The sequence below is a fragment of the Harpia harpyja genome, chromosome 10, assembly GCF_026419915.1.
Source record: "Harpia harpyja isolate bHarHar1 chromosome 10, bHarHar1 primary haplotype, whole genome shotgun sequence".
Classification (NCBI taxonomy): domain Eukaryota; kingdom Metazoa; phylum Chordata; class Aves; order Accipitriformes; family Accipitridae; genus Harpia; species Harpia harpyja.
The window spans coordinates 17,532,447-17,555,687 of NC_068949.1; the positions used below are offsets into that span (position 1 = coordinate 17,532,447).

Sequence of the window (23,241 nt, forward strand, 5' to 3'; positions counted from 1 at the left end):
GTTCCAAATGCAACCACTGAAATCTCAACATCAACAATTTATAAAGCCTCTCTCTCTGTGAGATCATTGAATTGCTTCTCCTTCAAGGCTTTAGAGGCAGGCTCACACCTAACTGCTTTTGATGACAAGACTTTTTAAACCATAACCTATATGTTTAGCCATGAAGTCACTGCAGGTCCACAGAGAAAGTGCTAAATATAAGTAGAAAGTGGTAAGAAAGTATTCCCATTCCAAGTCTGAAATTACACTAGCCATGTACACCACCAATAGGGGTGCACTTCAAAATGTCTAGGGGTAAACCAGCCTAGAGCCCCAGGGTTTTAAAAGTGATACTGAATAAGCACAGAGAAGTTTATCCACAGTGAAAACAAATCAATCCATGAATTTAAAGATCCTCAAATAGGTTGAACTTGATCTCTTGAATTCAGTTCCAAATAACTGGAGCATTGATACAAAGCTGGTGTTAAAATGGCCAAAGCCAATCAGAACAAACCGTGGAAAGACAACACTTCAATTAAATTCTATTTTACATACAAACAGTAGTTCAAAAGAAACCAAGTATTCATTTGTCTTCAGGCAACTTGGCAAGATTTGCAGACACTGGAATCCTGCTCCATGACACTGGCTCTTGTCAGCAGCTAGTTTCAGTGCATGAACTCCACAGATATCTTTGACACCATGATGACTTTCACCAACTGCTGAAATTACTTCACAGCATTAGGAGCTTTCTGTGTCAAAAAGTGGCAAAGGGAAACGTACTCCCTAGATGCAATTTTCAATGCAATGTTTTATGAATAAAAAGTTACAAATAGAAAGCATCCTTCTCCAATTTTTCATACATCAGATTATTACACATAACCTTAACAGAGTAAGTTGGTTGATGAGGCATTGTAAAGTTTCAAGCACCAGAGTTTAAAGCAAAGGTTGTTGGACACTGCTTTGCTGCTTGCACAGTAGCAGTAACAGCAGTAAATTTTTGGCTGCTCCTAATGGACTAGAGTCAACAAATAAGTAATACAGACCTCAGATTCAAGGCTCTACAGAAGAAATGCCTCTTTCTCTCCCATCAGTGGTCTACTGCTATTGTTTCCTTGTTGTATATCAAAGCTAAAAAAAATTAAAAAAATTTAAAAAAAAAATCACAGTGCATTTCTAGCAATTTTACTTTCAGGTTTTCAGATGAGTAATAGCAGACTGTTCTCTGCTCCTGTAAGGAAGTCAGCCATCCTTAGACAAGCTTCCTTTTCCTGTAGTGTCTCAATCACTGGCCAGAAAAAGAACTATGAAAGCTGAACTGAAGTACACGTGAGAAGTACATCATTGTCTGTGAAGTGCTTCACAGATTAAAAGCTAGAAGGATGTCTGGACAATCAATAGAGACACAAAGATTCTTACTGTTGATCAGCTTTTGCCAGTGAAATGTTCATTAATACATGCATAATAGAAAAAAGGACATTAGAGAGAGATTTAAAAGTTTGGCTTCCTAAGAAAGCCATATACTTTGGAAATACAAGTATTAAATCCTTCAGGCAGACTACATGTAGTAAAATATCATTATAAAAATATATACTTTTCTAAAATTTACACTACGTTAGGCACTGTAAATAAACCTGCTCTCCCTGAAAAAACTGGTGTCGCTGGAAGCAGTAAACAATGTTAGTTATATGGCCCACAGTAAAACTGACAGCTACAGCTACTTCCAAGAAGTTCAGTCACATACTTCTATCTTAAAGCTAAAAATACTATGCCAAAGTCTTTTAGAGAAGACTGGAACTCTTACTGAACTACAGATCCATTTACTGAACCCCCAGGAGGGGAGGACAGGAAGAAGAGAGTTTAGTTTTCTTCTGATAAAAATAAAAAAAATTTAATTCAGCAGGAGTAGTTCCATTTGATGCAGAAAATTGCTGTGAAGAAATCATTCTGGTTCACCATATTGTGACTGGCATTTGAACCATGTATCAGAATACAAGCAGAACTGATGATTCAACAGCTTTACAGAAGATTTAAAAATTCAACAACTCGAATCTTTCACTAAATGTGTATTTCCTCATTAAAAAACAGATTTCAGTAGGCATCAATACTGAATTTAAATGTTTTTCATCAGTCCTGATATTAGCAGTTAGGACTTGTGAAGTTCAATATAACAGTTGAGAGAGAAACTGGAGGAAAGGCAAAAACCATCAACAGCTAGCATAGTGTGCTTGCTACCTACTTAAGCTGTATTTTGAAATTTCTGCAGACAGCACTTTTTAAAGATATTACTGATAATAAAAAGCTAAGCATTTTTAAAGAGTTTTTTCTTCTATAAATAAAGAATATTTACATTTTTTTCAGACAGGAAACAGCATCAGGGATTCACACCTCCTTGCCTGAAATGGAGATTTCTAACATATAATGCTACAGATAGTCAGATTTTTCCCCTCTCGAGAAAAGGGTTACTCAAGCTCTGATACTGAGCACAAGTTCCTGCTCCCGAGACGTCTACATTATTCCCAGTCAAACAAACATCCCTACTTCTCCACAACTGAAAAATCAATTAAAGAACTAGACAATTTGTGACTTTTTTTCCAATTTCCAATACCATGATCATTATGGTTGCTGGGTATTTTGCCAAAAAATGACTGCACAAGTCTACTGTAGAGATTAAAACCATTTCAAGATTCTGAAGCAATCAGCACGCCTTCTGAAAAGATTACATTTTGAGACTGGTGACAGTTGGGAGTGAAAACAGAACAGTCTTCACAGTAATCCTTCAAGGAAAGTTTACAGCAGTTTCATGTCTCCTTGCTACGATCTTTAAAATCTGTTCTGCCGTCTTGAGAAATCCCATTTCTTCCTCAGAGATCAATGCTGGTGCACCGAGTTGTCTTGTTAGAAAAAAGGTAGACAGGTGTGTGTTCGGAGGGTTTTTTTTTTTGTACCAGCTTCTAACAAAAAGCATGAGCAGGGTAAAATCCACATAAGGCTTTTAATAACAGGAGTATTTCATGGTCTGTTCATTTCTTCCACCTTCACATCCAACCAGTAACCGTAAAACATACTTTTTTGCAACACGTCTGCTTTTATATTCAGAAGGCATTACCTGCCTTTACAGCTTCAATATCAGAAATCAATGTCCTGGCTAGGAAAATCCCAAAAATCTAAAAAGACAAAAACACAAATGATTTGTGAGATGAAAAAGCTTGTAATGTACTAGTCTGCAAGATGTTTCTAAAAATTAGAGCCTATTACAATGAGTTATTATTGCAGAATGGGAACCTACTTCTTCTGTATCCCTATTACACTGTACTGATGTCAGTGCAACTACTCTTGTGAATAAAGGTACGCATTCATAAAGTGTTTGCACGTTCAGGTATCATTTCATAGCCAGGATCATCCATCAAAGCATGGCTATTACTAAAAAGTAATAAAGGCAGCAGAATCTTGCAAGAAATAAAACTCATGAGAAAAAGATGTTTTCATGTAACACTTCAGGAGCATTCAAAATAATAAGCTTCTAGATGCCCTAGAGCTGGAAGAAATCCACTTAGCCATGTTTGAGTCTTATAACACTCACCCTTACCTATTGCTAAAGTTACAAATCAGGCATTTTCATTCATTCCACAACTTTGGATAATCCAGCCAATTTTCTCATCAATTTTTTTAAATACACATAGAATGTACAATTACCTGTACTAAAATGAAATTCTTGTCACAAACAGTAGTGAGAAAAGTCCCAGACTATTCCAAGACATTTAAAATTGAAATTTTAACATTCACTCAAGTTCTCAGGGAAATCTTCCCTTACAAATTGAAGATAAATTCATAACTCAGCACATTTCCTGAAACATTCTTAGGAAAAAAACCAAAAGACTGGGGTGAAGTTTTGGAAAAGCTGAAAGATTTGTTTTAGAAGTAGTCAGATTATGTCTAACTCTGTCCCACCATGCAATAGTTTAATGCACAAGACTGACACAATTTGAAAATACAAGTGACCCTGAAAGTGGTTTCACAGATACTCAAGACATGAATAAGAACAAAAACATCAAGTTAGTGTTGGTCAACACACTGCCAAAAGATTAGACTTCCTATCTGGAACATCCTCCTAACTGAAGGTGTTGTCCTCAGGGACAGCATCTCTCAAAGCCACAGAAGCACTATCATTAGATGGTGATAAAATATCAAAACCCAAGCAACATAGGGCAGTCTTGCCATGGCTAGGAAAAGGTATTTTGCCAGCACTCTATGCTCAACTATTTTCAGTTAAATGGTAGTAGATTTACAAGTCTGTTATTTCCCACTGAAGTAAAGCAGTACCATAGTGAAGAAATTTAGGTAAGTGTAAACAACTGCCACAGTGAAAGTAGGATCCACCTTGAAAGAAGTAATCTGATATGTTTTCCTGAGAATTTGGGTTCTTTTTCTTTGATGTACCAAGTACTGACAAAGTACCTGAAGAAGTCACACCAACTCCTTCACCTGGTTCTGCTAATATCACATTCGCAACCTGTTCACCAATTTCCCTGCTCTTCCGTTCTCAACTTTTTTTGAGCAGTATGCTACACGTCACTTACAGCCAGCTGAGCAATAATCTTAACATGAAGGACAGAATTGTATTTTAGTCATTTCACATTTGTGATAGAAGGCTGTAGTTTAGATCTACTGGAGTAGATGACCAGAAGATCTCCCCGCCCTCACAGCACATTGAAATGTAAGCAATATTATTGTATCACATTATTTTACATAATAATCATATATATAACAATATACATCACAATCATCATATACTGCATGTATTATAATTCTAGTGTATTTTTATAATGACCTTCATGGCTTTGAGGAACATAATTTCAAGAGAATTAAATTAGTTGACATCAGATATTTTCATTCTAAGTCTTCATCCCCATAATTTCCCCCCCCCGCTATTATCCTCATACCTGAAAAAATCCAGTGTCAAAATATTTACCTCTCTCCATAACTACTTCTACCTTCAGCAGGTCTGTATCTGCAAACTTGAAACTTTATTCGAAGTAGCATAACAAAAACAGCTAACCTGGAGCAGTGAGATAGCTATGAAGACACCTGCAACAATGTAGATATTTCGGGGTAACCAAGCTTCCAGAGCAAGAATACATCCTTTGACAAAAATCTGATCATCCCATTGACTCTTGCTCTGAATGTGGAGAGGAAGAATAAGAGTATTACTTTTCTGCTCAAGTTTATTTTAAGATCAGTCAACCACATGGTATAGCTAAACTAATTATTTGTCACTTATGCAGTAATGTTTTTAACCAGATTCCAGAAATAACATATATGCCCAGATTAAATCAGGGAACGTCAGACACTGATGTTAGTATCTTCCTGCAAATCCTGTTATTACATTAGAATTAGCAGATAATAGAATTCAGAGTTAGACTATTATAACTAATAATTGATATGCACACTTGAAATGCAAGTCCCACCCCTTTTTGAAACACACCTTTCCCTTTCCCTGTTCCATCACTTGTTTCCTCCACCCTCCCACAGTACAAGTTTACTTTAAACAAAGGAAAATCTCTACCACTCTCTACTTGTAGTATGATGTAGCACAGCTGATTAGTTCCCAGAATTTTAACCTGACATATCTATCAGCATTTCCACTGTTTTTATAGTTTTGCCTATGCAAGCACAGATTATGACAGACAGCAAGATCCCAGCACCTTACCTTCTTTCTGACATCATAGCCACACTGTGTATTCACAACTTTTTGCTGCAAGGCAAAAAAGATTTATTTTAAATCAATTGAATTCTACTCACTTCTGTTCACAGGAAGTTTTTCTGTCTTTTAGATTCAGACAAACAAATCAGGACTGTCAGAGCCAACAATTTTAAGAAGCATTTTTAGTGAAAATGAGCAAAGCACTAGCAGAACACAAGAAAAGTAATGACAAAGCAGAGGTGTATACTACCAGGAAAACATCCTCCCTGAGAAATCCCAGCTTCTTCTATCACTTGGCTTTGAACTAGGAAGGACTTAACATGAAGCACAGCAACTGTACTGCCAGCATACCAATAAGACATCTGGATTTCATGTTAGCTATTTCACATAACAATGATGTAACAAGAAAGGTACCAGGGTGATTTATTTACACCTGCAGTGGAGAAATATGCCTTACAACTCCATCATTTCAAGTGGTATACAACTTGCTATCCCAATCAGTTACAACAAGTAACAGCTGCAAGCTACTTGAGACCCCTCAGTTGATAGTTCAAAGTCTCACACATAACACAGCTCCAAGATATACCTAGTCTTGAACACAAAACACTCCAGCTGCAGGTCCCAAGTAGGAGGATGATAAACACCTTCCAGATCACAACCCCACACAACCCAATGATAGTATTTATCTCCAAAGATGCAAAGACATTCCTTTTAAGACATTTTTTGTTTTCTCTGTATAAGACTTATGAAAACATATGTATTACACAATTATAGCATAATTTACACAATGCATAGTGTTATATATTGAAATATTAGGAACAGAATCTCATATTAAAAAGATTTAAACATACTTATGTCTCCTTAAATACAACAACAGAAAAAGTTGCAGTGGAATAGTACTGCTCCAAATTGAAGTAGAAAATAATTACTGCGGAATCTGAACGTGGAATATTTCCTCGACAGTCTCCTCGGCTGATTTTCAAGACAATCAAAAGTATAACTTGCTAATGGCTATCTGCTCTGCACAAGGATTGCTGGACTGACTTTGAGCTGTAACTACTCCCACTAATGCCATGAAGAATTATATGTTAGTTCCTACCTCCACATTTTCACTTCCACTGAAAGGGTCAGATTCCTCAAGTTTAGTAAACAGATCTAACCAATAAGCACCTAAATCTTGCCAAAACCAAAGAACTGATTCAAATGCTTTAAACTGAGTTTGTACATGAGCACTTTACTAGTTGCTGATAAACAATCAGCAAATGGAGTTACTCCTACTTGTCTGGTAGAGGGGTGGTGCAACATTAATTCTAACTGGGACAAACACACAGCTTAGACAGCACTCTCAGGTCCTTACAAGCTAGATAACAGATGCCAGAAATTCAAGGAAACAGCACACTGGGAATAAAAAAAAAAAAAAATATCAGGCACCAATACTTGTGGACTCAAGCCATATAAAAATAGCTTGAATTCCTGGTGACAATACAATTTCAGCTGTATAACAGGTTGCCGCATTTGGACTCTTAAAAAGGATGGAACAGAAACATGAAAAGAGTTTGTCTGCACAAGAGTAATTTTTGATAATTTAGAAGACCTTTTAAAGCCCTAGTCATCACACCTCATTCAGGAAGTACTTCCTTTCATACCTCTCCAACAACATCAGAGCAATACAAAGCCAGGAAACAACTTACGGCAGGATCAGGTATACAACAGGAAAAAGGAACGCCGCACTTCTCACGACTTTTGCTTTCACTGCTGCAGTTAAAGTATATGTTAAAGTCCCAGTCATCTGGACCTTGGGCACCACAGCAATGGTTCTGCAACAGATAAACAAACACTTAGCATTTAGGGGTATTTTAGAGACAATTTATGCACTGAATTAACTCTCTGGAATGACATTTGTTCATCATCTTCACTTTCTCTAAGGCTGTGCAGAATCATTGGCAACATCAGAGTAAAAAAAAATGAGTAATCAATACCATGGCTCTATGAAATCAAAGCAATACATTCGGCATACTGCTCCTGGAAATAGGTGTCAGTGTGACAAGCAAAATCATAAAAATTATTACTTTAGATGTAATTGCTAGATGCAATCAGTGCATATCCATAAACGGTGCAACAAAATAGTTTATACAAATGCTTTGTACCCCGTTATTTCCAAAACTAGAAAAACTATGATAAATTTGTGACTTCATCCTTAAATCTTCATGAATCAACAAGTTTTCTTCTCCTTGTTTACTGTAAAAAGTGGATCCAAACATTTGTGACTATACTTCCTTTGTTTTAAATAAGAAGGTTTCCATATCCAAACTGGTAAAGTCTCACTAGCTCAAAGATCACTCAACTCTAGAAGTATTTCACAGAAGTTTCTTCACCTGAACAGTGTAATGTAATTACCATCATTACAGGTTTGTGAAAACCCAACATTCCAAACAGTGTTCAATTCCTGGAAGTAATGAAAGCTAGTTTCTTATTAATTTATGTTTTGCAGTTTACTGGCCTGGATATTTAAGGGTACATATCTCTCTCTGTAATTTAGTACTTGAAATGTTATACCATCACACAGGTTTTCCTGGTACCTCATGAAGTTCCATCCTCTTGGGATATCTCTAACATCTCTCCTCTGCCCACTGCCCATCTTCACAAAACTTGTATTAACCTAACTACTGTCTGCAAGACCACTGAAACTCAAAGTCAGTAAATGGATTCAGAAGTTATCAAGTTGACAGACACTGATGTGAACAGAGCAGAATTGTTTACAATACAGTTTTCACAGGAAATATGACTAAAGAGCTGAACAGAATAGTCAGAATAGAAAAAACACCAAGAAAAAATTATTTTAGGTCACTAATACATTTACCATGAAGAAAGCAAAAGAAGCTCTTATTTGTCTTTCTAGTCCTTTCTCCCTCACACTTCTACAGCTTTGCAAAAAGCCATACAACCACTAAACATACTAATCTACCTTAGTAAGGTAGAGACTATAAGGTCACTTACAGGCCTGAAAGTAACATAATTAGCCAGAGCAAGGAGCTGCCTACAAAAAGCTATCTGGGTCCCAAGGCATACACTGAGAACAGAGCAAGTCAGCCTAAGCATGGCTCCTTAGAAGATGGGCTTCAGAAAGGCATTTGAACATGCTGCTGCACCTTGTTGTTCAACCCTTGCAAAACTACACTTGCTAATCCACATTGCATCCACTTCCCCTCCTCCCACAGTACTTTCAGGTATGGATCAATGACAGGCTGTTTCGGAGATTTTTCTGGTCTTTCCTTTTTCATGTTTATTAACTTGTTAATCTGGCTAGTGAAGTCCTTTTAGTAAGCTCAGCCTTTTATTTTCATTGAAAAATATTTAACTGGATATTTAATATTTAACTGGATATTTAATATTTAACTGGATATTTAATATCAACTGTAAATCAGCTTAACATATTAGCCAGGCTGACTGCACTGAAACTAGATAAACAGAAAGAACAACAGAGTGGACAACACTGAGACAATTACTGGTGTTGGTCATGGCCAGCAGTCATCTTACCTTACAAAAAAGGTGCCCTTAGCACCAAAAGCTAAAGCAAAACAGCACTGAAATCCATCCAGGCAGCTTAGTCAGAGGATGCTTCCATACCAATGCACACAAGAGTGAATGAACATAATGGGTAAGCTGCTGGTAATACACAGCTGACCAAACTGGTATCCACTCTAAAACATGCTTTGCTATCACACTGAGCCGTAAGCACAGATTTCTAAACATGATCTTCTAAAAGATGGAAGACAGACAAAACCAACCTTCTTTCATATGGGGGGGGGGAATAAAGGAGACAACCACTTTACTTCTTCATGAAGTACGCACATACATACTCTGTTTCTCTCCATATATATTTTTTTTAACCACACACAAATAAATAAAAGTCAGAAGAGTCACCCTCACTGGTTGTTTCCTGGGCATGATTACAAAAGCAGCTGATTGAATGAAAGTCACCAGGCCCTTACTAGCATAGGTCTTGTCATCTCCCGGTGTACATCACTGTCTTATAGTAACTGAAGATTTTAGGACCACAGGAGCGTAAAATTGTTTCAACCTTCCTTGACAACTGCCTGCTTACAGACTAGCCTTTCCCAGTTAAGAAAAACCCTCATTTGCTTCAAGATGAGGTGCATCTCACAAGACCAAAGGCCCTGTGCTGCATCCCTGTACAAGACTGGAGCATCTCCTAAAATAAGAGTGCAGACTAGCAGTTGCATTGCACAATTTTTTCAAGATAGAGTTTTTTTGTTGCTCACTTCTCACTTAAACTGGTCCAACAATGATCAGAACAGGGGAACAAGTCAAGAAGGTCAAAAGACAGATGGATGCTTGGCAGAGCTTCCACATTCGCAGTTAGAACAGCACTGTATCTCAGAATATCTTGCCTCCCTGATGCTTTCAATGCAGAAAGAACAAAACAGCACTTCTGTAACATGGCACTATTAGCTACAGAATATGATAAGTCTGTAACAAAAAGGAAAACTTCCAAATCTACATATTCTCCTAGAACACATGAAAGAAGTGACAGGATATGAACTTACAATTTTTTGTAGCGAATCAATGAGGTTCTGGAGGTCAATATCGTCTCGGTAGGATTTAATGTTATTCTCAAAGAATTCCTTGACCCTGTCCCTCACCCAGTCCTGGAACAGGAAAGCCAGAACTGCCACTGCCAGCTCCAGCAGGAATATAAACACAATTGCTCCACAGAACTGGAAAAAAAAAAAAAAAAAAAAGTCCCAAATTAGAAAATATCCATTCACTTTGAATGCATCCCTACTCTAACTCCACCAGAAGCAGACACAGACAATTAGCTTAAAATTATCATTCAGTACAGAAACAGTGAGAACACAGCCTGTTAAATGAGAATACAATGTAAAGAAACCCCAAGAGATAGAGTTATCTTTTTCTTTTGGTCGCCTGAACTTGACAGTAAAATCAGCACCATACCACAGTCATTATGCACAGCAGTGAAAATATTAATAAATCTGAATCTGCAAAACACAGGGTTAAAGTAGTCTTGATGTTACTTCTTGAATTGTTTCCAGTTTTATAATTTTTTGTCCAGCTTAACTGTTTCCAGATCTAAAGCAAAGAAGAAGCCTCCGTATAAAAACAACTGTTTAAGAGATTTCACATCAGTCTCCGAAGTCCCAAAGTTTTGCCCACCAAACATTTAGAAGAAGTTTTTAAGGAATTTTGTTCTCCCTAAGCCACTACACCATCTCCTCTCAGTAATTCCTATCTGACTAAATATGTTCCAAAACATCATATTTTGTGATATTACATACACAATGTTAGATTCTGGTATACATACTAGAAAATCACTGTATAGCAGAATAAGGTCCTGGTTTCAGCTGGGATAGAGTTAACTGTCTTCCTAGTAGCTGGTACAGTGCTGTGTTTTGAGTTCAGTATGCAAAGAATGTTGATAACACTGATGTTTTCAGTTGTTGCAAAGTAGTGTTTAGACTAATGTCAAGGATTTTTCAGCTTCTCATGCCCAGCCAGTGAGAAAGCTGGAGGGGCACAAGAAGTTGGCACGGGACACAGCCAGGGCACCTGACCCAAACTGGCCAACGGTGTATTCCATACCATGTGACATCCCATCTAGTATAGGAACGGGGAAGTGGGGGCAGGGATTCGCCGCTCGGGGACTGGCGGGGTGTCGGTCGGCGGGTGGTGAGCAATTGCACTGCGCATCATTTGTACATTCCAATCCTTTCATTATTGCTGTTGTCATTTTATTAGTGTTATCATTATCATTATTAGTTTCTTCTTTTCTGTTCTATTAAACTGTTCTTATCTCAACCCACGGGTTTTGCTTCTTTTCCTGATTTTCTCCCCCATCCCACTGGGTGTGGGGGAGTGAGTGAGCGGCTGCGTGGTGTTTAGTTGCTGGCTGGGGTTAAACCACGACAATAGGTTTGAGCCTACACTGCTTTTAATACCATTACTCAGAGGCTAGTCAGGGGAGTAAGTTTACCATATACATTGTAACAAACCAAATTCTATAAACTAATTATGTGTGCTTGCTACTAGTTCTTCACCCATCATTCCCAGCTTTCAAAAATGCATAATAATCCACTCATATAATGATGTTACTTACAAACTTCAGAAGGCAGATGTTTTCTCTCAGTGCTCCCACACAACCAGCAAATCCCAAAGTAAACATCACTATTCCCACCACTAAGACAAGCACCACTGGGTCCAGACCATGAAGACCAGTCACCTTCGTCAGATCAGACAATACACCCTGAAAGAGAAAAACAGGATAACAGAAGAAGGTGACAACTATAAGCATGTTTTTCATTTAAAATTCCTTCTGGATATCGATGATTCCACATGATGCCAAATGAATTGGTTACAAATCCCTGAGTTTGCCAACAGCAACCCACACGGAAAAGTCTTGTTGTAAAATGGTTACTGACAATACCAATTTTCTTCACCCAAATGCAAAGGCATAGCTATCCATTCTTTTAATAAGTAAAATCCAATGCAGTCAACTTCTCGGATTACATTCTTGTAGGTCTATTTGCCAAACAAGCTTCCACAAGATGGTGCCAAAAGCTCAATACTATCACTGACTATTCACTTAGTTTTAAGGCAAAAGAATTAATGCTTTATACTAACTTGAAATGCATGAATAAGAAGGACACTCCAATTACAAAGTCTTTAAAAAAAAAATTAAGAAAAGAATTTTTCCAATCCTAATGTTTAGATGGCAGAAAGGGAGAGACATTTAACGACAAAGCAGGTTGGGGTGACGTTTTAAGGGAGGGGAACAAAATCTTGCTTTGGTTTTCAAGGGAAGCAGATTTTTCCTCTCAACATTTTAGTTGTACCCCTCCTAGTGCTGAATAGTCTTAGGAATGCTCCTCCAAAATCTTGCAAAAATACAGAAGTATAGTCTAAATATTCTCCTTTCAGCCCAGATAAAATTCTTACACCAAAAGAAGTTAATTATTCCCCATAAGATACTTGCAATTTGCCTAATTTAGCAGCAATACTTGCTTTTTGTTAACTGTCCAGAGGTACCACTTATCTTGACAATAATCTTACCTATTAAGCCTGTCTGCCTAGATCTTAGGAGAGAATTTCCAAGTCTATGTAAATGTAATGCTAACACAGTGAAGTCCTTATTTCTAGATTAGGTTTTAAAGAAATCAAGTTTATGTATCAGCTACCATTAAAATTCCATCAAATACATATAACACAAGCTTCTCATGTAATGTACAAGAAAAAGATGCAACGTGTATAAGACAGAAAGGACCAACAGCTGAAACTCTTAAAGTTAGCAAGACCAATTTGTAGGGACATCCAGGCAGCCTTGCAATAGTCTGAGTGTTCATCAAACACTCATCAGCAATACATAGAACATTTTAATAAGGAAATATTTTCCCTTTGAAACAGAAATAAGGAAAATCAACACAGTACAATATCCCATAATTACATGTTTATTATATCTTGGTTTTTTCTTTATAAAGTATATTCTCAAGCTAACTACATTTAGCGTAAGAGAAACATATCAGAGAGACTTGTAAAGTAATTCACGTAAGGAGTCAAATTCTGTCACGGCAATGTAAATTCTCATCTTGCTACTCAAGTATTTGTGCTAGAGTTAAGTGCAAAGAATATACATCCTAAGAGGACACCTTGGAAAAATCTGTATCACTTTGTATTTAAATGCTTACTTAACAAAAATATCTTCAAAATACAAAATTAGAAGAAAACGTACACATGAAAAAACTTCATCAGCTGCTGAAAAGACACTGATTAACAGTACTATAGTGATACACAGGAGTTCATCTTCTTTCATGTGTTCCATAACAGATCTTTTTAGAGCTGTTAATTTGGCAACAGCAAGACAATAGAGTTGTTTTTGCGAAAACTGGTTGAAGGGATGAAAAGAAAAAAATAATTGAAATGTAGAACTCAGAATTGCCTTGCAATAGCTGGTGACTAACAGTTGAAACAGCCTATTAAAAAGTGGTCACAGTTCATAGATTTCCAAGCTTTCAGAAAGTCTTGGGAAGCAAAGACTTTTCTAGTTTAGTGTCACCAGTGACACATTTCCATTCTTACAAACTGTAAGACCTCACAGCTATCAAACTTGGTCTACTGGGTTAATTGTGAGAGTCCCACCTAATCAAACCTTGGCTCAGACCCCGCAATCAAGGAAGACATGCCAAGATTAGTTAGGCTAACTCAGTGTCTTTATAGAAGCAATACACTATGAAACCAAACACTGTGTGACCAGGATGTTGAAACTTTCACAACTATTTCCAGCCATCTCCTTCCCACACCCTAACTCAAGGTTTTTTTTCAGACAATCTCACTTGCTCAAGCAACATCTTTTGGAAGAAAACTTCCTCTGATCAAAGCATGTTATGAAGAAAAGTTGGCAGGAACTGGGCTCTATTATTCACCCTCAGATGTTGCTGGTTCACAACAGTTTCTTCACATTCACATTTGATGTTTACAGCGTTCTCTTTTGATAAGAAGGTTGTAGGGGGTTTTTTGCCTAACAAAAGGTGTTAAGTGAAAAATCCTGAAGGAAGGATGCAAACAAGCATTAATTCAGGGGACTATCTCATTCTACCTTACTCATCTCTCTAAGGATTCTTCTGCTTGTACCATCTGCAGGATGGTGAAAGCTCTTTGAAGCACAGGCTGCCCTTTACAACAGCACCTAGATTCTCTACAGGTATACAGAAATGAAGTCCAATACCTGAAGTCAGTATCAAAAAATCCAAGAATAAAACTCAGCCTTTAAGTTTTCTTTTCAGTCACTTAGAACAGTGAATTAAGAGTTCAACTGTACATGCTTAACTTGTTTTCCACTTTCTTTTAATGTTTGTAAGCATTATGCCACCATCTCAACTGAAGTGTTGGCAGAGGGCAAACATGGATTGTCTTTAAAAAAAATCTCTAATACCACCCATTAACAAATGCCAAACCAGTTACTGTTTTGAGATGCGCTACTAGGGAAACTACAAAATACATCTGACAAGGACAGAGTTGATTTCTTACAATCAAGTTCTGTAAACCGGATGTTGGTTGTCACAATATCACACTGCCACTGATTATAACACAAGTTATATGCACATACCTTTAGACAGTTTACATACCTCTGTGTACACACACAAACAAATATCAGCAGACTAAGGAATAAGTACACTTAATCATAGAATAAGTTAAAGTTGGAAAAGACCTGTCTGACACAGTGAGCCCAAAACTGGACATGGTACTCCAGATACAGCCTCAAGTGTGATGAATATTGTTGGAAGAAGCTCCTCCCCTCAACCACTGGCCACATTGGTGCTAATATAGCCCAGTAGGCTGTTGGCCTTGACATGAGGGCACACCTGATACTCAACTTACTGATCAACAGGTGCCTAAACTTTTTACCTCACAAACCTGCTTTCCAGGCAGTCAACCCCAAGCCCATACTGATGCATGGGGTTACTCCAATCTCATGCACACAATTTTGCATTTGCCTTTTTTTTTTTTTAAACTTTCATAACATTCCTGTCAACCCATTTCTCCATGCTCTTGAAATCCCTCTAAGTAACAGTCCTGCTTTGAAGTATACTGCTCCCTCTCCGTTTGTGATTAGCCATGAACTTGCTAGAATGAAGTTAGGCTGACTAGCCTCTAGTTTCCCAGATCTTCCTTTGTGTCCTTCTTGAAATGGTTTTACCAATAAAAACTGTTTTCCTGATGAGAGGGCTGTGTTATTCACCTTGCTTCTATTAAGTTTATTACAATTCACTTTCTCTTAGTGATTTCTGCAATATCTCTTGGGTGACAGATATTATCATCTATCCATTTTTTATTGTATAGACTTTTAAAATTTTATGCAATTTAACTTTTACATGACTGTTCAGCATAACAAAACCCACTTACAAGATATAAGGATAGGCCAATTAGACACACCAGTTAAAGACTGGATTTGACTCAAAAAGGTAACACAAATCAGGATGGGTAACATTCTTACATACAGTATTTTCAACATTTCTCATAAATCAACATTCTCATTTCAATATATTATCAGCTAGAAGATGCACAGAATTTATATCCAGGAAAAAAACACTGCTTAGGAATCAATCTGAAGTGTAGTCCTAGTAGAAAAAGACAAGAAAAAACAAAGAACTTAAAGGGACCCAATGTACTTCGCATTGCACTTAGACAGGATGTTCAAAACTCTTCCACCATCTGTAGTTTATCATTGGGTTTACCACTGCAGCACAGTTTCTGGAATGTTTTTTTCTTACTTCCTATCTATTGTTCACCAAGATGTTTATCTGTAAACAGACAGATCCCTACAGGCACTATGGCTGAAAAATGGCACTAGTATGAAAGACTGTCCACATAGCACAGAACAACAGACATGAAAAATAACATACAGTTATTTTGAGCCATGAGCCATTCAGAAGTTCAAAACCACAGGAAAAGCTTTGAAGCACTTATTTGGAAGATAGTAGAGAAAGCAGAAATAGTGCAGGCAAAAATTAAGAAATAAAGACAGAAAGATTCTGTCTTTGCTTTTTAGTAACTTCCGTGTACCACAAAGTCCACTTGGCAAATGGAGGTAGTCATGACCTAGTCATTTCCAACCACACAGATCCTATGTGCTTCTTTACAGAACAGAAGATAATGTCTGAACATAAGAGAATACAAATTCAAGACAAGTTGAACACCCTCCCTAAAGGGTTGGAAAAAATCCTTTTATAACAACAGAATAGGAGGTAAATGCATTTGGTGTGTGGAGGTAGGCTGCTTACTATATACCAATAATATCACTAATCTAGTTGTGAGAATGTGAACACGCACATAGGGAACAAGGGAGGAGAATAAATACCTCAGCATTAAGATCATCATAAAACTCTTTGCTTCCAAAAAGTGGAGGAATCCCAGAACCAACCTGTATGTGGGTAGCTGCTGCATACAAGCACTCTGATTAACGAAATGTTACACTATGATGGTAATGGAAGTGTTCCTACTCAGCAGCACAACTGAACCTGTCCTCCACTGTTAGTTAAGATGCAGATCAGTAAATCTATAGTAATTGTCACTTTTTCCTACTGCTTGCAGTCCTCTTAAAGCCGTGCTTTTAGATTCATTACAAGGGTCTGCACCATTCATTTCCATACCTATACCATCTCTTCTCTTGTAACAGGAGAACTCTGTAGGTACATGTCTGCACAGACTTCCTCTAACGAAGTTATTCAGCTGGAAGAAACCTTTGCCAAAAATATGAGTGTTATTCAGCTAGATTATGTTCTCTAATTTTGTTCCTCTACATGAAGACACAATCACTTAAGCAACTCCATGGGGAGTAAAGTGGAAGACAACAGATGCCCTGAAGATTGGAATACTTCAGAAAGATGGTCCCAAAGACACATGTTTTTGCATTTGTTGGTTTGGGTTTTTTTATATAAAGAGATATCTTTCACATTCCTCCCAAAAGCTTCTTGTTTTTAACAAAAAGAGGTGGGTGGATAAATATATTTTAGAAAACATGCTTTCAAAAGAGAACCAGTTCATAAAGACCATTCATAAAGATTAAATTCTCCCTAGCACCCTGCTCTTATAAGTTTACTAAAAAGGTCTAAATGTCAAGGGCCACAGCTTAACACCTGATCAGGGACAAGAATGAAACTCCAACTGAACTCAGCTTTGATCATTTGAACATGGTCCTGAGTTCAGATGCTACATTTAACCTTTGCTGCTTCCTGAGGAAGTAGTTTTACTAGGGCTGGGGGCAGGAGAGGGCAGCCACCAAAGTAAGACCAGTCATTTCTACCCTTACCTTTTCACTCCATGCCCACAGACCAGCTGCAAGGAAGGCCACCCCAGCTAGCTAAAACAAAAAGAAAAGATTAATTAGATATGCTAATCAACACATTCTCAAACACTTAGCCAGTAGCACTGTTGCTCAAGTAGAACAGATATTGTCTGTAATCTCAGACAACAGTAATGGGACATTCCTCCCCATGAGTCAATCTCTTGTAAAAAGGATTTAGAGTGCTTTTATTCCATAGTATTCTTGCATTTTATAAGCTACTTTTTAAAAGTATTTCAATTTGATTATTATTACTCTAGAAGCACATAGCACTAAATTAACAATTCCACCCAGTAGCATGCAAGTAAGAGTTATCCTTGTCCCAATGACTTGCTCTAAGCCTTTTGCCAGCAAACTAATGAAGATTTCAGAATATTTAATGCATTTTGAGGTTATTCCCTATTTAGTCATTTTACCATACCACCCCCAGACAGTAGCCATGCTTGACTCTTCATAACTTCTCAGTGTCAAGGCTCATTATATTAGCCTGTTCTCTAATTAGATACAGTGTGTCTTCTGAATCCTTACCTTGTTTAAGCCCTTTTGAATTAAGCTGAAGTAATGGTCCATCCACTTACTTTCAATAAGCAACAAATCTAATTGACAATGTACAAACCCTACACCAATTCATATGTTTGTGTAATAAATGTTTCTGAATTATATTCATCCAAATGAACAAGAGATCCTTGTTCTAGTCTTTTACTCCCTTTCTTCATTCTCAGGCAGTTTGTCTTTAATACCCAATTTCAATAATCAAACTAAAATGACCTCTCTACAAACTGAGGGCAGCTCCCCCTCATTACTTAAAATGGCATTCTACCCTGCTATGTCCATGTAACCTTAAAAGACATTGAGGTGCTGGAGCATGTCCAAAGAGGAGCAACGAAGCTCATGAAGGGTCTAGAGAACAAGTCCTAAGAGGAGGAGCTGATGAAACTGGTGTTGTTTAGCCCAGAGAAAAGGAGGCTGAGGGGAGACCTTATCGCTCTCTACAACTACCTGAAAGGAGGTTGTAGTGAGGTGGGTGTTGGTCTCTTCTATCAAGTAACTAGCGATAGGATGAGAGGAAATGGCCTCAAGTTGCACCAGGGGAGGTTTAGATTTGATATTAGAAAAAATTTCTTCACCAAAAGAGTTATCAAGCATTGGAACAGGCTGCCCAGGGAAGTGGTGGAGTCACCATCCCTGGAGGTATTTAAAAGACACATAGATGTGGTGCTTAGGGGCATGTTAGTGGTGGACCTGGCAGTGTTAGATTTATGTGGTTGGACTTGATGACCTTAAAGGCCTTTTCCAACCTAATGATTCTATGATTCTATATAAAGGACTAGTGTTCCCCCTCGCCCCAAGCCTTACACACATTGACAAGTAAATCCCAACAACTGAAAAAATGCTTTGAAAAAGGAGCCATTTCCTCTAGGGAATGCAACACCTCCCATGAACTAAATGGGCATCACAGGCAATTCCCCACAGCACAGGCAAGAAGTAAAAATGAGACCCTCTTACAGTCACACAGAAAAGTATATGTGTAGATTTTAAGTACTGCTGGGTTCACTGCGTGCTGACCCTAAACTGCACTCAGGGCAAATGAAGTTATAGAATCATAGAATCATTTAGGTTGGAAAAGACCTTCAAGATCCAGTCCAACCATCATCCATGCCCACTAAACCATGTTCTGAAGTGCTTTGTCTATGCGCTTTTTGAATAACTCCAAGGATGGTGACTCAACCACTTCCCTGGGCAGCCTGTTCCAATACCTGACAACCCTTTCAGTAAAGAAATTTTTCCTAATATCCAACCTAAACCTCCCCTGGTGCAACTTGAGGCCATTTCCTCTCATCCTATCTCCAGCCACCTGACAGAAGAGACCAGCACCTACAAGTTGTTCTGGGTTTACTCTGCTGGGGGAGTGGGGGAAAGGAAAGCCACAGAGGGCTGTGCCAAGTGTTATTCATGTCATTCTGTACTCAAATGATGTTAGACATTTGTCTCTAGGCATGAAGTATTATATGCCATATTTTAGGGCTTAAGCACACAGATTAACCAACCAAATCCACTACTAATACATGGAAAAAGTTACAACTGGACAAAGCACTGCTAAATAAGTTAAATTTCCTGATGTTGCTTAATAAGCAATAGCACAATGACTACTTATCTCAGACTCTGAATAAGCTAAGAACATTTAAAGTGATGATTTGGATCAAAGTACAACTTGAAAAATACTATTAAAAACCACATGGATATAAACAGAATACCCAGATTACCCCTAAATCTTAACCCAGTGATTTTCAGATGAAGCAGCAAAATAGGGAGAAAAAGAAAAAAAAAAGAAAAAATTTAATCAAACTTGTATGTCATAAAGCTACCCAGGGCATGCAACTGATGCATCCTTCACCCTTTCTCATTCCAAATGTTCCAGGAATGCTGGGAGACAGGTGAAGACAGCTGGTATAATTTCAAGTAATCAGGGTAAATTACACAGTACACACAGCTGGATCTTTGGAAACTTTTTCTAAAGAAATAAGGAAAAAAAAAAAAGAATTGGGAAGACACACATCTTCCACACTCTGCATACAAACTAATGTTAGTGTAACACTAATACTGTGCTACTGAATATACAAACAGGGTGTCCACTGGCAGCTTTTCATTATAATTACCATCTTAAATTGTAATAGAGTCTTGATTAAGTAGATTTTTCACTAGCATGCTTCATTCTCACCTCTGAACATTAACATTGCTCTCATGTTTTTATAAAGCGTTCAGTTTCACAAAATTACACTATTTTTGCAAAGTTATTTCCATCGGCACCTATGCAAACTATCTACAAGTAAAAGAGTTTATTAGCAGAAAAATAAACCTAGTCTCATAGAATCAACATAGATAAATCTAAAACTTAATTCAGCTAAGACAAGTGGTTCATAATTCTCACTAGAAGCAGCCAAACCACATACATTAGGTTTCTTTAACAAAAAAAAGTGAAGTATGATGTACTTGCAGAAGAAACAAAGCCATCAACCACTACATTTACAGGCACAATAACCAAGACAACCAATTTGCAAGGAAGTAAAAAGATCTATTTGCTTTAAATACAATGTGCAAGATTCTTTAAAGTATCTCACTGAAAACTATTGTAAAACACACCACGGTGATAAAACTAACTCAGAAGTTAGCGTGACTGATACCCAATACAGAGTTCTAGAGAGAATTAGCACCAGGAAAATACCCTCTCTTTACCACTCTTGCACAGAGGCATTCAAGTTGACTGCTATGAGGCAGACCAGGGAGCTGATCCAGCCTGAACTGAAAGAAAAGTTTTAACCTTCATCAGCTCACTGAACTAACTGGCCACATGAATGGGAGAACAGGCAACTGAGAAGTAGCAGTGCTAACTGAAAGTGTTCCCAGGGTGAGAGTGAGCAAGCTAGCTATTTCAAGAGAGGCATTTTGAACTTCACCTTTCACCAGAATCTGGATGATGTGTAAGCAAGAACAAACTGGACTACCCAATTCACTTCTATGCCGTAGAGTCATTTCAGCCATATACTGCATGAAAGGTTAGATGGAAACATACACGAAGCAGCCCAACTGTGCCCCTTTGAACAGGAAACTAAAACTAGTAATCAGCATTTGGTCATTTCCTGCTTTAGAACGGAAAAATCCACATTATTAACATATTGCATCAAGCTGTAAACTCTGTTCAGGAGACATACAATACTGACGCCAACTCACAGACACTGTGCACAAGACCACTTAGCTTAAGCATTATCTGTTCCTAACCACACTTTGAATTCCTTTGACTATGCTATTAAAATCAGCCTACTAACTGAGAAAACAGGTCTAATTTGTTTCTCAATTCTAGGTTGCAGCTAAACATAATTCTTGCAAGACAACCCTTGCACACAAACAGATTTTGGGTCAGCCTGCCTCAATGTCTGATGAGAGGCAATGGGAATGCATTCCTATTGTGCTCGCTTTTTGTAAGCACAAAATGTTACCCTTACAGAGAACACTTTCTACCCCCTGGACAATCCTATTTTACATTGTAGCTCCACCCATGCTGGAGCAATCAGCAGCCTACAGCCCTTCCTTCCTACCCTTGTCTCTTCCCAGACTTTTCCTCTCAGGGTCAGGAAAACACCTGGTGGTGGATTCTTTCCTCTTCCTGGCACAGCCTTGCTGTTTTAGATGTTCCTGAAACACAACATACACTGCAAAAGCCAAGAAAATCTTATGCTAGCCTGGGTCTTCTCTTACTTTTCAAAAATGAGCTCAAAATTCGTTTCCAGAACTTAAGAGAATTTTTGCCCTTCATCATCATGTTCAGGGCAAAAATGTCACATCTTCTATAGCATGACTGAAAAGTTTTATTTTTCCTCCAAAACCCCTTAAGAGCCACACACAAAACTACAGAGCATTAGAAGATAAATCAAGATGACAGCAGCTAAAAGCTATTTTACCCTCTCCTCTCAATTCATCTGAGAGACGGTGAGCTCACATGCAACCTAAAAGGCTTTGGCAGAGCACACATGCAAACTTCCACTTCACTGAAACAGCCATGTCCTGGCTGAGGTGAAATTCTTGGACTACTCAAAAAATCGTTCAACTGGCAACAAAGGAGCAAGCACCAGAGACAGGTGATTGAGGCACTACCTTTTATTCCCTGGGCCTTCCCAAATGCAGGCTGGAAGGCACAGAGCAGTGCTGCACCACAAGACAGGGCACCCCTGCCTCCTCCCTCCACTGAGGCTTTCACAGATGGCTCGCTCAGTTGCAAAATGACTTGGAACAGAAAGGTGCCAGAATCAAGCTCTTCACCTTGTATTACTGCAGTCTTTTAATTTCATTATGACAAATGAAGCTATTTGGAGGAGGAAAAAGAAAAAAAAAAAAGCTTTAAAACTCCAAAGGAGGTCCAGCCTTGCTGTAATAGGGTAATTTCACCTAAACTTCTGAGCACTCCCTGCAGGGCTATCTTAATGGCTGCAATACTGCCTCATCACTACTTATTAAAACAAGTGTACTTGGAGAAGTTAAATCTTACTAGCATGCTTAAAAAGCAAGATGAAAAAAAAGTAATCCCACATTAAAATCATGTCTAGGAAGACAGAGCCTTCCTACGACCTCCATTCCCTTTCTTACAAGGGAAGGCCAATCACAAAGAATAGAGAAGTGATTTCGCAAGCCAGTTGTACACAACTAACTCAAAGCCATCAAAACTGAACCTTCTATTGCCAAGTTGCCCATCTGAAAAAAAAAAAACAACCGAAAAACCTTCCAAAGAATGAAGATTTACAGATTTCTAAAGGCTGATTAAACTGTGAGCTTGCCATTATTAAGAGAGTTTTATTTGTCCTCTTTGAGTTCAATATTTTGTTCCACACCAATGTGAACTGTATTTGAAACGTGACACAAACTGAAAAGTAACCACCCACTAAAAAGTTTAAATATTCTGTAAACTACTCACTAAGTCACCATATGCTTTAACTTTAAAGTTTATACAGTCACTGACACTATCTTTAGAGCTACAACAGGGAAGTCAACATGCATCTTTAGTAAGTGTAACAGAAGAACAAATGTAACTCTATTTACATGCAAATTACCTGGCTTGTGAATAAACTGTATCATGCGTTGAGACACAGCTGAGCTACTACCATACCTCCAGTAACAGCTTAAGTGGGCAAAAGGC

The 23,241-nt window shown here is 37.9% G+C and overlaps 1 protein-coding gene across 4 annotated transcripts in view; it reads right to left on the minus strand.

Moving 5' to 3' along the window:
- Nucleotides 1-2,441: 2,441 nt before the first annotated feature.
- TSPAN14 (tetraspanin 14) overlaps nucleotides 2,442-23,241 on the minus strand; it is a 40,739-nt gene continuing 19,939 nt past the window's right edge. For all 4 annotated transcript variants that reach the window (XM_052800313.1, XM_052800315.1, XM_052800314.1 and 1 more), the window contains 7 exons: nucleotides 17,523-17,573; nucleotides 11,817-11,963; nucleotides 10,249-10,419; nucleotides 7,372-7,497; nucleotides 5,687-5,731; nucleotides 5,036-5,155; nucleotides 2,442-3,143 (listed from right to left, as the gene is read on the minus strand). In XM_052800313.1, coding sequence (XP_052656273.1) covers nucleotides 3,072-3,143; nucleotides 5,036-5,155; nucleotides 5,687-5,731; nucleotides 7,372-7,497; nucleotides 10,249-10,419; nucleotides 11,817-11,963; nucleotides 17,523-17,573 — 732 coding nt within the window. In that variant the 3' untranslated portion in view covers nucleotides 2,442-3,071. The remainder of the gene's footprint in view (nucleotides 3,144-5,035; nucleotides 5,156-5,686; nucleotides 5,732-7,371; nucleotides 7,498-10,248; nucleotides 10,420-11,816; nucleotides 11,964-17,522; nucleotides 17,574-23,241) is intronic.